This window comes from Schistocerca serialis, chromosome 1, assembly GCF_023864345.2.
Source record: "Schistocerca serialis cubense isolate TAMUIC-IGC-003099 chromosome 1, iqSchSeri2.2, whole genome shotgun sequence".
NCBI lineage: Eukaryota > Metazoa > Arthropoda > Insecta > Orthoptera > Acrididae > Schistocerca > Schistocerca serialis.
The window spans coordinates 1,122,093,054-1,122,105,921 of record NC_064638.1 but is presented as its reverse complement, the minus strand read 5'-3'; the positions used below and the strand labels follow the sequence as shown (position 1 = coordinate 1,122,105,921).

The window sequence follows — 12,868 nt, the reverse complement described above, 5'->3', positions numbered from 1 at the left end:
GAGACGGTTGCGAATGGTCCTCGCCGATACCCCAGGAGCAACAGTGTCCCTAATTTGCTGGGAAGTGGCGGTGCGGTCCCCTACGGCACTGCGTAGGATCCTACGGTCTTGGCGTGCATCCGTGCGTCACTGCGGTCCGGTCCCAGGTCGACGGGCACGTGCACCTTCCGCCGACCACTGGCGACAACATCGATGTACTGTGGAGACCTCACGCCCCACGTGTTGAGCAATTCGGCGGTACGTCCACCCGGCCTCCCGCATGCCCACTATACGCCCTCGCTCAAAGTCCGTCAACTGCACATACGGTTCACGTCCACGCTGTCGCGGCATGCTACCAGTGTTAAAGACTGCGATGGAGCTCCGTATGCCACGGCAAACTGGCTGACACTGACGGCGGCGGTGCACAAATGCTGCGCAGCTAGCGCCATTCGACGGCCAACACCGCGGTTCCTGGTGTGTCCGCTGTGCCGTGCGTGTGATCATTGCTTGTACAGCCCTCTCGCAGTGTCCGGAGAAAGTATGGTGGGTCTGACACACCGGTGTCAATGTGTTCTTTTTTCCATTTCCAGGAGTGTAGATCCGAATGTGAAGGAAATGCTGTTCTTTTTGTCTGTTTGCCAGAAAATTCATCTTGCCTTACACAAGCTCTCAGTACACCAATGTCAGACCTCTCAACATGAATGGAGGGAAATACTGAATAATTGCAAGCAATCTGGGAAGAGTAATCCCAGCTTTATCAACGGATCAGTTTCCCATGCTTCTTAGAAATGTGTTAGAAGAATTTAAACGAACCCACAAATTTTCAGACTGGATTCAAGAAAACATGGATTTTCCATTTGAATAGTGGGCCATATTTTAACTAAATTGTCAGGTCACAAAATGACTCCAGGCCTGAAAATTGGATGAGGTGGATTAGTAATGCAGGTGGAAGAGAACATCTTTCAAAAAAGAGGAGAATGAAGATTTTAGTAGCTGCTGGAAAATGTATGTATCAGAGATACCGGCAGCAGCAAGAAGAAGTTTCATTGAGAGAAAAAGAAAGCTTTTTTTGTTTAAAAAAAAAAAAAGAAATCCCTCTTGCATTCCTTCCTCTTTTATTTTGTATGTACTATTCCATGGAATACTACTGCTGCTACTAATTTGTTTTCTTATCATTTTCACTGAAATTTTTCATTGTGTCAAACATTACCAAATACAATGGAAACCTGGGGATAAGATGTGTTCTTTTCATTTGGTTTCTTTGTTAAGTAAAATTTGAGTCTTTGTATAATTCCTAATTAATGTGAATGATTAACTCTTCTTGTTTCTGATACAATAGATAGTCACTCATTTGATTGCTGCTGGTGCAGATGTGAATTTCAAGGATGACAACGGCTGTACACCACTGCTTGCAGCTGTTCATAAGGAGCATTTGAAGGTATGTTTTGTTTCCCAAACAGGAAAGAATGTAAGTAATTAATAAAGTAACAGTAACTATGACATCACAATGACACAGTGCTCTGCCAGTTGTTCTCCATTAAGATATTTTGTAACATTTTGCAACGCTGCAAGTTTATGGATTGCAGCAACAAACTAAACTGTCTGCAAAACCTCAAAAAGCTCTTGACCATTTTACTTTAAATTCTTACACAGTACTTTGTCGTATTCTGTGCTGGATTTTCCGTTATTTGAATGAGAGTACATCATAGACCAGTTTAATTGCATGGTTCAAAAATCTGTAGGAGGAAATATAATACCTACCAAGTTCTGAATTCCTTCACTACATGATGGCTTTCTGCACCAAACTGGCTACTCAAAGTTCTTTTTTATATTTTGGTGGGATTAGTGGAAATCGACGCCATTGTGTATGAAGTGCAATAAAGCTTTCCTAGTTAGACTTTTGTCAAGAGATGCACAGTGGCTGGAGTGTTTTTACTGACAAGTTGACATTTTCATATTTTCATGTATTATGACTCATATGCAACTTTCAGATTCAAGGTACATGCTTAATTTCTTGCAAAATTTATTGTCAATTAAAAAAAATGGAATTTTAAAATGAACTTTCTCCTCTTTTTGCAAACTCATTACTTATAGAACATTAGATGATGACACGGAATTGCAAAACAATCCTTGGTGGTTGCAGATATGCATATTACTCTGAAGACCAACCTCAGCAGAGGTTACAGCCAATTCACTTGGTTGAAATTTTGCAAAGGCATGCATAAGCTATATTATAAGTTATTTTTAGGATAAGGCATTCTGCAGTTAACAGAAAGCGGAAGAAGCCCTCACCTGGTGCTGCTTGTAAGGTATTCTCTTCTCTGGTGCTCCGTTGGACATCCGCGCCCGATTCAGTCATCATCTGTGGTCGTGGCAGCTCTCTGAGGCCCATCCCACTTTGGGCGATCTGTTCGCAGTCCGCACCCACCTGGTGCTGCTCCTGAGGTGTTGGCACTTCCCTGGTGCTCCAACAGTTGCCTGCGCCTCGTCCATCATCTGCATTAGTTGCAGCTGTCAGAGGCCCGTCCCGCATCAGGAGTTGCGTTTGCGGTCTGCGCCCACCTGGCGCTGCTCCTGCTGTGTTACTACTTCTTGAGGAGTTTCTGGGTTCCTTTTGTTGGGCCCTGATAAGCTCCAGAGCTGGCCTCCACACCAAGCTGAGCTGGTAACTGCTGTCTCGGTTTATGAGGTTGTCTGTGACCTTGATCTTGATGACCTCCTTTATGACACTGTCCCAAAATCTTGGCATCTGTGTCGCAGTTTTGGTGTTGTAGTCCATTGAGTGATCGAGCTTCAGACAGTGCTCCACTATGGCAGATTTGGTTGCCTGTCCAAGTCTGGTGTGCCTCTGGTGTTGTTTGCACCTGACGTCCACTGTCCTGGTTGTCTGGCCAATGTATGACTTTCCACACTGGCACGGGATGTTGTAAATGCCTGGTTTATGTAGCCCCAGGTCGTCCTTCACACTCCCTAGCATTGTCCCAATTTTTGAGGGTGGACAGAAGATACTCTTTAAATCATATTTTGAAAGAATTCTGCTGTTCTTTGCAGAAATAGGTCCGGCATATGGCAGGTATGCCACCTTCTTCGCCTCCTCTGGCTTCTCTTCTGTACCCTGTGGTTGGCTGGTAGCATGAAGTGCCCTTTGAATGTCTGTGGAGGAGTATCGATTTCTGCTGAACACCAGCTGTAGATGTTCTATCTCTGGGCCAGACTTTCCGTATCCGACAGAGCCTGAGCCCTGTGAACTAATTTTTTCAAGACTCCATTCTTCTGTGCCGGGTGGTGGCAGCTACTGGCTTGAAGGTATAAGTCAGTGTGGGTGGGCTTACAGTACACACTGTGCGCAAGCATGCCATCTGCCTTCCTCTTGACCTGGACATCCAGGAATGGGAGGTGTCCATCCTCCTCTAGCTGCATAGTAAATTTTATACTTGGGTGGCGTGAATTTAGAAAAGTGTCATCAACATACCTAAGAAAGCACTTGGGTTGGTAAGTGGCGGATGCAAGTGCCTCCTCTTCATACCTTTCCGTGAAAAGGTTGGCTACCACTGGTGATAAATGGCTACCCATTGCCACTCCTTCCATTTGCTCATAAAATTGACCCCCATTAAGAAAGTATGTTGAGGTCAGTACATGCCTGAATAGGTCGAGCAGGGCACCATTGAACTTCTCTCCAATGATATTGAGTGAATCGGTGAGTGGCACTCGTGTGAAGAGCGACACCACATTGAAACTGACCGTGATGTTAGAGTCCATGGTGTGTAGCTGCCTTGGCTACACACCGAGTTCCGAATGTGGTGTGCACATTTGCCCACATATGGTGCCAATATCTTCTTCAGGTATTGTGCAGTGAGGTATGTCGCTGCGCCGATGTTACTGACAATAGGTCGAAGAGGGACCCCCTCCTTGTGGACCTTGGGGAGTCCATAGAGTCTGTGTGGTACAGGTGCTTTGGGATGAAGCTTCTTGATGACCTGTTCAGGTAGACCTGTCTCCTTCAGCAACTTCCGGGTCTTCTTGTCCACCTTGTCAGTGGTTTGTAAGCAGTGTGTTCCAGAAGTTGTTGCACCTTCCTATCATACTCCAACTTGTTTAAGATGGCTGTGGAGTTACCCTTATCAGCAGGCAGAACTACAATGTTGTCATCCTCCTGTAGCTGCCTGAGTGCCACCGTCTCCTCACTTGAGATGTTAGATTTGGGGGTCTTCGTCCTGGTGAGTGACCTGCAGGTCTCCCTGTGGATCTCTTCAGACACGTTGGAAGGTAGCTTGTTGATGACTTGCTCAACTGAACTGATGAAGGCTGCAACAGGTACGCTTCTGGGAGTCACTGCAAAATTGAGGCGCTTGCTGAGTCCTTTTGAGGTGGCCTCATCGAGCTGTTTGTTGCTCAGGTTGGCCACTGTCCATGTGCCCCATCCTGTTGTACCTTCTTGTTAAGGCGCTCAAACTTGGCCTGTTGATATGCTGTTGATTTCCTCATGGTGCATTCAGCCAAGGACCAGGAGGCACCATCAACCTGGTCCCAGTCTTCTCGGGTCAGGGTAGCTGCTATGTAAAGGTGGAGATACAGCAAATCCCTGGATGTGACATCTAGGCAGTGCATGTCACACACTCTTTCTCTTACCAGCACGAGGCTGGCTTGGTGTTTGATTCTGTTCACTGTTCTGGTGTTAACATGATGCTTGACCCTGGCAAAGACAGGAACTACATCCCCCTCTCAGCATCTCAGAAGGAAACTGAGGAACTCAGCATCCTCCCCTTCCTCTGTCGAAGCTTATCCAGCTTCTTGATATTAAGGTACATCTCCTCCCCCTAGAGGCTTCTGATGTAACTCTTCAGGCTTTCCTGGTGAGATCTTGACACGGGGAATAATCGGGCCCACTGCTGGATGTTTGTGTCGCTCTGGCACAATATTTTGGTTGGAGGATCTTGTCCAGTATTTATGTCCAGAGGGTGCTGGGTGATCTCTTTGCCATCCGCACCCGCCTGGCACAGCTTGTAAGGTGTTGTCTCTTCCCCGGTGCTACCTCGGACGTCCAAGCCAGCGTGGAGTCCAGCTCTGGAGCTTATCAGGGCCCAACGAAAGGAACCAAGAAGCTCCTCAAGAGTTAGTAACATTGCAGGAGCAGCGCCAGGCAGGCGCGGACCGCGAATGCAACTCCCGACAGCTGCCACGACAACAGATGGTGGATGAGGCAGGTGCGGACGTGCGTGAGAGCACCAGGGAAGGGTAAAAACCTCAGGAGCAGCGTCAGGCGGGCGTGGACCACGAATGTAACGCCCTACACAGAACGGGCCTCAGAAAGCTGCCACAGATGGCAACCAAGTCGGTGCGGACATCCAAGTGTGCACCGGGGAAGAGACAACACGTTACAAGCAGTGCCAGGCGGGCATGGATGGCAAAGAGAGCACCCAGCGCCCTCTGGGCTTAAATACTGGACAAAATCCTCCAATACGGCAGTCTCAGGTAGCACCTGAAGAAGGCAACGAGTTACGTAGCTGAAATATTGTGCCAGAGAGACACAAACATCCGGCAGTAGACCCGATTATTCCACATGTCAAGATCTCTCCGAGAAAGCCTGAAGAGTTACAAGAAAGAAAATGCTGTGCTGTGAAAATGTGCAGTTTCATTGTCTTTCTCCTTGTACTCTGTTTCTACCATGATAGCTTAAATTGAATGGGTAAATTGGTAGGGACCATTAGTATACAAGGTATGAGAGAGACCTCTCCAAGTGCTGAATCTGTAAGGTCCGTAAATTCAGTTACATTATTTCACATACTTTGATTCTGCAAATGGGGACCCTTAGAAAGTTTTGGATGGTTGAGATTGCTTAGTTACTAACCATAAAGATGACATGTTGAGTTTCAGAGAGGCTCAATGAAAAGACACCACACATTTGTTTTCAGCAAAGTTTTCTCCACAAAACAAAACACACACACATTCATTCACACAAGCAGGCACAGCTCATGCACACATGACCATCATCCCGAGCATCTGGGCCAGAGGTAGAAATGGCCGTCAAGCGTATGAGTGAGGTGTGTTTGCTTGTGTGAATGAATGTGTGTGTTTCCTTTTCTGAAGAAGGCTTTGGCTGAAAGCTAATGTGTAAGTGTCATTTTGTTGTGCCTATCTACAACTCAGCGTGTCACCTTTACAGTGAATAGAAATCTATCACTTCCTTGTACTGTTGATATTCCAACCTGGAGTTTTCATTGTCAGATTGGGTAATAATATTCTAATCAGAAGCTGGTAAGCTTTCCTAAAATACAGATTTCTGTTAAAACTGACTGCAAGGAAGAAAACAAAACAGTACATTGTTGTGCATTCAATTTTGTTCCTAAAATTATATATACAGATAAACAAAATGTGTGGTAGAAACAATTTATACTATGGTTTACATTCCCTGCCATCATAGTTAAAACCAAACGTCAGAAACAAAAATTAAAGTGCACATTTTCATATCACAGTACAGCACAGCATTTCCTTTCTCATAGTTGATTTTAAAAGAAATCCCATACATTGTTGTTTAAAAAAATGCGTAGCCTTTGTCTGCCCAAATATTTATTAGTGAAGTGAAGCTCTGTGTTCTGGCCCTGGTGGGTTAATTGGGGTTGATGAAATGTGGTCCTCTGCCAATTGCACCATTTGGATGTGGGGGCCATAGGGTCGGCACACTGCGACGTAACGTGCTCTTTCGCACATCGACGGTGGTTCTGCAACATAAATTGTCCACCTACCTTGATACTGCTACAGATCTGCACTTGGAACTCCTGACTGCAGCTACTTAAGAGATCTCAGAATAGCAGTGTTGAAGAAACTGAGATTTCATAGCTACACGTCGGAGGCCGCTATAAGTACAAAAAGCTGAAAATAGTCTTGTGAACTCTAAAGAATAAATCGGAAATGGGTTTCTGTTCAAATTTCTAAGTGAAAGGTCCTTTTAAACTTGCATTAGGATTTTTTTTATTGCTGTTAAGTAAGATCATCAGCCCACATGTGTTCAAATCATTAAAGTTCCTGAATGAGATTTTCACTCTGCAGCGGAGTGTGCGCTGATATGAAACTTCCTGGCAGATTAAAACTGTGTGCCCGACCGAGACTCGAACTCGGGACCTTTGCCTTTCGCGGGCAAGTGCTCTACCAACTGAGCTACCGAAGCACGACTCACGCCCGGTACTCACAGCTTTACTTCTGCCAGTACCTCGTCTCCTACCTTCCAAACTTTACAGAAGCTCTCCTGCGAACCTTGCAGAACTAGCACTCCTGAAAGAAAGGATATTGCGGAGACATGGCTTAGCCACAGCCTTGGGGATGTTTCCAGAATGAGATTTTCACTCTGCAGCGGAGTGTGCGCTGATATGAAACTTCCTGGCAGATTAAAACTGTGTGCCCGACCGAGACTCGAACTCGGGACCTTTGCCTTTCGCGGGCAAGTGCTCTACCAACTGAGCTACCGAAGCACGACTCACGCCCGGTACTCACAGCTTTACTTCTGCCAGTACCTCGTCTCCTACCTTCCAAACTTTACAGAAGCTCTCCTGCGCAGGAGAGCTTCTGTAAAGTTTGGAAGGTAGGAGACGAGGTACTGGCAGAAGTAAAGCTGTGAGTACCGGGCGTGAGTCGTGCTTCGGTAGCTCAGTTGGTTAGAGCACTTGCCCGCGAAAGGCAAAGGTCCCGAGTTCGAGTCTCGGTCGGGCACACAGTTTTAATCTGCCAGGAAGTTTCATTAAAGTTCCTGTTCACAGTCCTTGTCGCACGTAAACAGCCAGAACTTTTCCTATCCAGTTCCAAAATCATTTATGAGAGTACCACAGTCAGTAAACTGCTATTTACTTTTGCACTCAGCATTCAGTGGTTGTCTTTAAATAAAGTTTTTGCTTGCCATAAATATTTGGTAAAAAAAATTTACTTAGTATCGCCTCGCTTTTAGTTCAAAGTTCACACATGTGATTTTCTCCAGAACAAAATATCTATCAACTAACTCTTAAAATTTCAGAAATAGTTAGTGGTAAACACCAGCTACCTTTATCACTGTACCGAAATGCGGAAGTCACAATATCACTTCATTTTACACATAAGGCATTCGGACACTTTCAGCATGACCGGCTCCTCCTTCTTCTCTCTGCCTCTACAAGCCCCCTCTCTCATGCATTAGGTGGCAAACCATCTCACTTCTTATTGGCTGTACAGAATTATGGCCAATCAGAACTGACTTTCAGGATGCGGTTCGTGCCAAAATCTAGCAAGAACCAACCATTGCTCATTGACATCATTAAATAAGCAACTCAAACTTTCTTGTTAAACAAATAAAATTAAATAAACCTTAAGCCTACTTTACATCTATATAGTTACGAATGTTCTGGCTGTCTCTTACATATTCAGATGTGCTTGGACATCCGTCATCCAGTAGTAGGGGAACCACTGGTGGATTCATTCCTATGATACAAAACTGGAACACTTGCAAGTTCCTATAGAGAATTACAACTGAAAATTTAATATTGGTGAATGTCCCACATACACCCACACAAGTACTCTCTTTCACACTCACCCTAACACAAAACATAAATATTTACTTGAAATTTTTTAAGGTATTACTACAGCAAAATTATGAAAGGTTTTCTAAAATGAGAACTTTCCAAATTTGAATCTAAACACTGAAGGTGTTATCATATCTTTTCAAATAGTCACAGTTGTTTAACTATTAATATATATATATATATATATATATATATATATATATGAATATAATAGAGGGAAACATTCCACGTGGGAAAAATGTCTGCTTGTGTCTGTGTATGTATGGATGGATATGTGTGTGTGTGCGAGTGTATACCTGTCCTTTTTTCCCCCTAAGGTAAGTCTTTCCGCTCCCGGGATTGGAATGACTCCTTACCCTCTCCCTTAAAACCCATATCCTTTTGTCTTTCCTTCTCCTTCCCTCTTTCCTGACGAGGCAACCATTGGTTGCGAAAGCTAGAATTTTGTGTGTATGTTTGTGTTTGTTTGTGTGTCTATCGACCTGCCAGCGCTTTTGTTTGGTAAGTTTCATTATATATATATATATATATATATATATATATATATATATATATATATATATATATATATATATATAGTTTCCCTTTACACAACAGAAGGTTATGTACCCGATATGAAGTTCCTCAGGCTATTTCTAGATCAGTTATTAATTTTTATAGTTCCAGAGTATGTAACTACTCTGTAAGCGCCTTTCCACTACATTCACACAATGCAGTCACGCTATATGGTCATGACGCACGTCTGCAGGATACAGATCGCCTGTTGCAGATCATATAAGATTCTGACTGCTTACACTGGAGCCCACATACATTCATACAAAAAAGCTTTAATAGACAAATTGGCGATTGTGCCCTAGCTGTGACGCCTCAACACTGCTCTCCTCGTTATTTTTAGCTTGAATGATTTGAGTATTTTGTAAAAATTTGAAGTAAATTGGTCAAGAACTTTTTGAGATCTTTTTCATTCATATTCTATATAATTTATTGTAACAGCAATTCTATATCTTCAAAATGTGCAAAGTCACAATATGGAGTGTACCTTTGTGTCCTGACACAATTCCCCAAAAAAAACCTTAAGAACAATCTGAATAGTGAAAACAGATATGGAAGTTGAATAAAGGTAGAAATGCATTGTCTTTCATGACATGTAAATGAACTAGTCTGCCTCTTCAGTTTCTCCATTCTTGGAACAAATAAGGGCTAAAGTTTGATAAACCACAAAGTTTGATGTATTTAGAGACTTACTGATAGCTTGAATTTGGCAAAGATAGTGAAGGAATCAGCCATTCCAACATTATCTTCTCAGAAATGAGAAATTTGATAGTAATCCATCTGAATGAACAGTGCCTTTCAAATACTCTATCACAATTCTAAATAAATGGGAGAATTTAAAAGGAGCCAGTTTCTTTTATAGATGCAGCAGAAGTTGCTGAAACCCCTGTATACCTGTTGAAAAGGTGTTAGAATATCCATGGTTTGAGGACTTTGAATGAAGGACTTATATTAGAAAATGGCAGTATAAAATTAAGGAAAAGTGTTGTACATATTATTTTTAACCAAACTCCAATGTGTAACTCTTCAGGCTTTCCCGGCGATCTAATAACATCTTGGGTTGTCGGGTGTTCTGCCGGATATCAGCGTCGTACTTGCACGATATTTCGGTCACGTAGCTCGAGACCTTCATCAGGTGCGACCTGAGACTGCTCCTCGAGTGGACCTGGTCCAGTATTTATGCCTATGGCCTTCCCCCTCCACCCCCTCCCCCTCCACAGAGGAAGCGCCTGCAGCCGTTGGTGGAGGGGGAAGGCCATAGGCATAAATACTGGACCAGGTCCACTCGAGGAGCAGTCTCAGGTCGCACCTGATGAAGGTCTCGAGCTACGTGACCGAAATATCGTGCAAGTACGACGCTGATATCCGGCAGAACACCCGACAACCCAAGATGTTAAACTCCAATGTGCTTTTGAGGAACTTAAAGGCGAATGAAAAAAAAGTGTTTCTTGCTGCTGTTTTTGACACAGATGCAGCAAGTGAATAAAACACATCAACACAAGTTATTGATCTATCTAAAAACAAAGATGATGTGACTTACCAAACGAAAGCGCTGGCACGTCGATAGACACACAAACAAACACAAATATACACAAAAAATTCTAGCTTTCGCAACCAACGGTTGCTTCGTCAGGAAAGAGGGAAGGAGAGGGAAAGACGAAAGGATGTGGGTTTTAAAGGAGAGGGTAAGGAGTCATTCCAATCCCGGGAGCGGAAAGACTTACCTTAGGGGGAAAAAAGGACGGGTATACACTCGCACACACACACATATCCATCCACACATATACAGACACAAGCAGACATATTAAAAGGCAAAGAGTTTGGGCAGAGATGTCAGTCGATGCGGAAGTGCAGAGGCAAAGATGTTGTTGAATGACAGGTGAGGTATGAGTGGCGGCAACTTCAAATTAGCGGAGATTGAGGCCTGGTGGATAACGGAAAGAGAGGATATACTGAAGAGCAAGTTCCCATCTCCGGAGTTCAGAAGGGTTGGTGTTAGTGGGAAGTATCCAGATAACCAGGACGGTGTAACACTGTGCCAAGATGTGCTGGCCGTGCACCAAGGCATGTTTAGCCACAGGGTGATCCTCATTACCAACAAACACTGTCTGCCTGTGTCAATTCATGTGAATGGATAGTTTGTTGCTGGTCATTCCCATATAGAATGTGTCACAGTGTAGGCAAGTCAGTTGGTAAATCACGTGGGTGCTTTCACACGTGGCTCTGCCTTTGATCGTCTACACCTTCCAGGTTACAGGACTGGAGAAGATGGTGGTGGGAGGGTGCATGGGACAGGTTTTACACCGGGGGCAGTTACAAGGGTAGGAGCCAGAGGGTAGGGAAGAAGGCTTGGAGATTTCACAGGGATGAACTAAGAGGTTACGAAGGTTAGGTGGACGGTGGAAAGACACTCTTGGTGGAGTGGGGAGGATTTCATGAAGGATGGATCTCATTTCAGGGCAGGATTTGAGGAAGTCGTATTCCTGCTGGAGAGCCACATTCAGAATCTGATCCAGTCCCGGAAAGTATCCTGTCACAAATGGGGCACTTTTGTGGTTCTTCTGTGGGAGTTTCTGGGTTTGAGAGGATGAGGAAGTGGCTCTGGTTATTTGCTTCTGTACCAGGTCGGGAGGGTAGTTGCGGGATAAGAAACCTGTTGTCAGGTTGTTGGTGTAATGGTTCAGGGATTCCGGACTGGAGCAGATTCATTTGCCACGAAGACCTAGGCTGTAGGGAAGGGACCGTTTGATGTGGAATGGGTGGCAGCTGTCATAACGGAGGTACTGTTGCTTGTTGGTGGGTTTGATGTGGACAGACGTGTGAAGCTGGCCATTGGACAGGTGGAGGTCAACATCAAGGAAAGTGGCATGGGATTTGTAGTAGGACCAGGTGAATCTGATGGAACCAAGGAGTTGAGGTTGGAGAGGAAATTCTGGAGTTCTTCTTCACTGTGAGTCCAGATCATGAAGATGTCATCAATAAATGTGTACCAAACTTTGGGTTGTCAGGCCTGGGTAACCAAGAAGGCTTCCTCTAAGGGAACCATGAATAGCTTGGCGTACGAGGGGGCCATCCTGGTACCCATGGCTGTTCCCTTTAATTGGTGGTATGTCTGGCCTTCAAAAGTGAAGAAGTTGTGGGTCAGGATGAAGCTGGCTAAGATAATGAGGAAAGAGGTTTTAGGTAGGGTGGCAGGTGATCAGCGTGAAAGGAAGTGCTCCATCGCAGCGAGGCCCTGGACGTGCGGGATATTTGTGTATAAGGAAGTGGCATCAATGGTTACAAGGATGGTTTCTGGGGGTAAGAGATTGGGTAATGATTCCAGGTGTTCAAGAAAGTGGTTGGTGTCTTTGATGAAGGATGGGAGACTGCATGTAATGAGTTGAAGGTGTTGATCTACGTAGGCAGAGATACGTTCTGTGGGGGCTTGGTAACGAGCTATAATGGGGCGTCTGGGATGATTGGGTTTGTGAATTTTAGGAAGAAGGTAGAAGGTAGGGGTGCGGGGTGTCGGTGGGGTCAGGAGGTTGATGGAGTCAGGTGAAAGGTTTTGTAGGGGGCCTAAGGTTCAAAGGATTCCTTGAAGCTCCGCCTGGACATCAGGAATGGGATTACCTTGGCAAACTTTGTATGTGGTGTTGTCTGAAAGCTGACGCAGTCCCTCAGCCACATACTCCCGACGATCAAGTACCACGGTCGTGGAACCCTTGTCCGCCGGAAGAATGACGATGGATCGGTCAGCCTTCAGATCACGGATAGCCTGGGCTTCAGCAGTGGTGATGTTGGGAGTAGGA

At 44.8% G+C, this 12,868-nt stretch overlaps 1 protein-coding gene across 2 annotated transcripts in view; it reads left to right on the top strand.

The window, feature by feature from the left end:
- Positions 1-12,868, top strand: part of LOC126416741 (serine/threonine-protein phosphatase 6 regulatory ankyrin repeat subunit A-like) — a 716,260-nt gene that overhangs the window by 578,127 nt on the left and 125,265 nt on the right. Inside the window, exon 10 of one of the 2 annotated variants that reach the window (XM_050084577.1) lies at positions 1,319-1,417. The exons of the other annotated variant lie outside the window; for it this stretch is intronic. Coding sequence (XP_049940534.1) covers positions 1,319-1,417 — 99 coding nt within the window. The remainder of the gene's footprint in view (positions 1-1,318; positions 1,418-12,868) is intronic. 2 annotated transcript variants of the gene reach the window in all.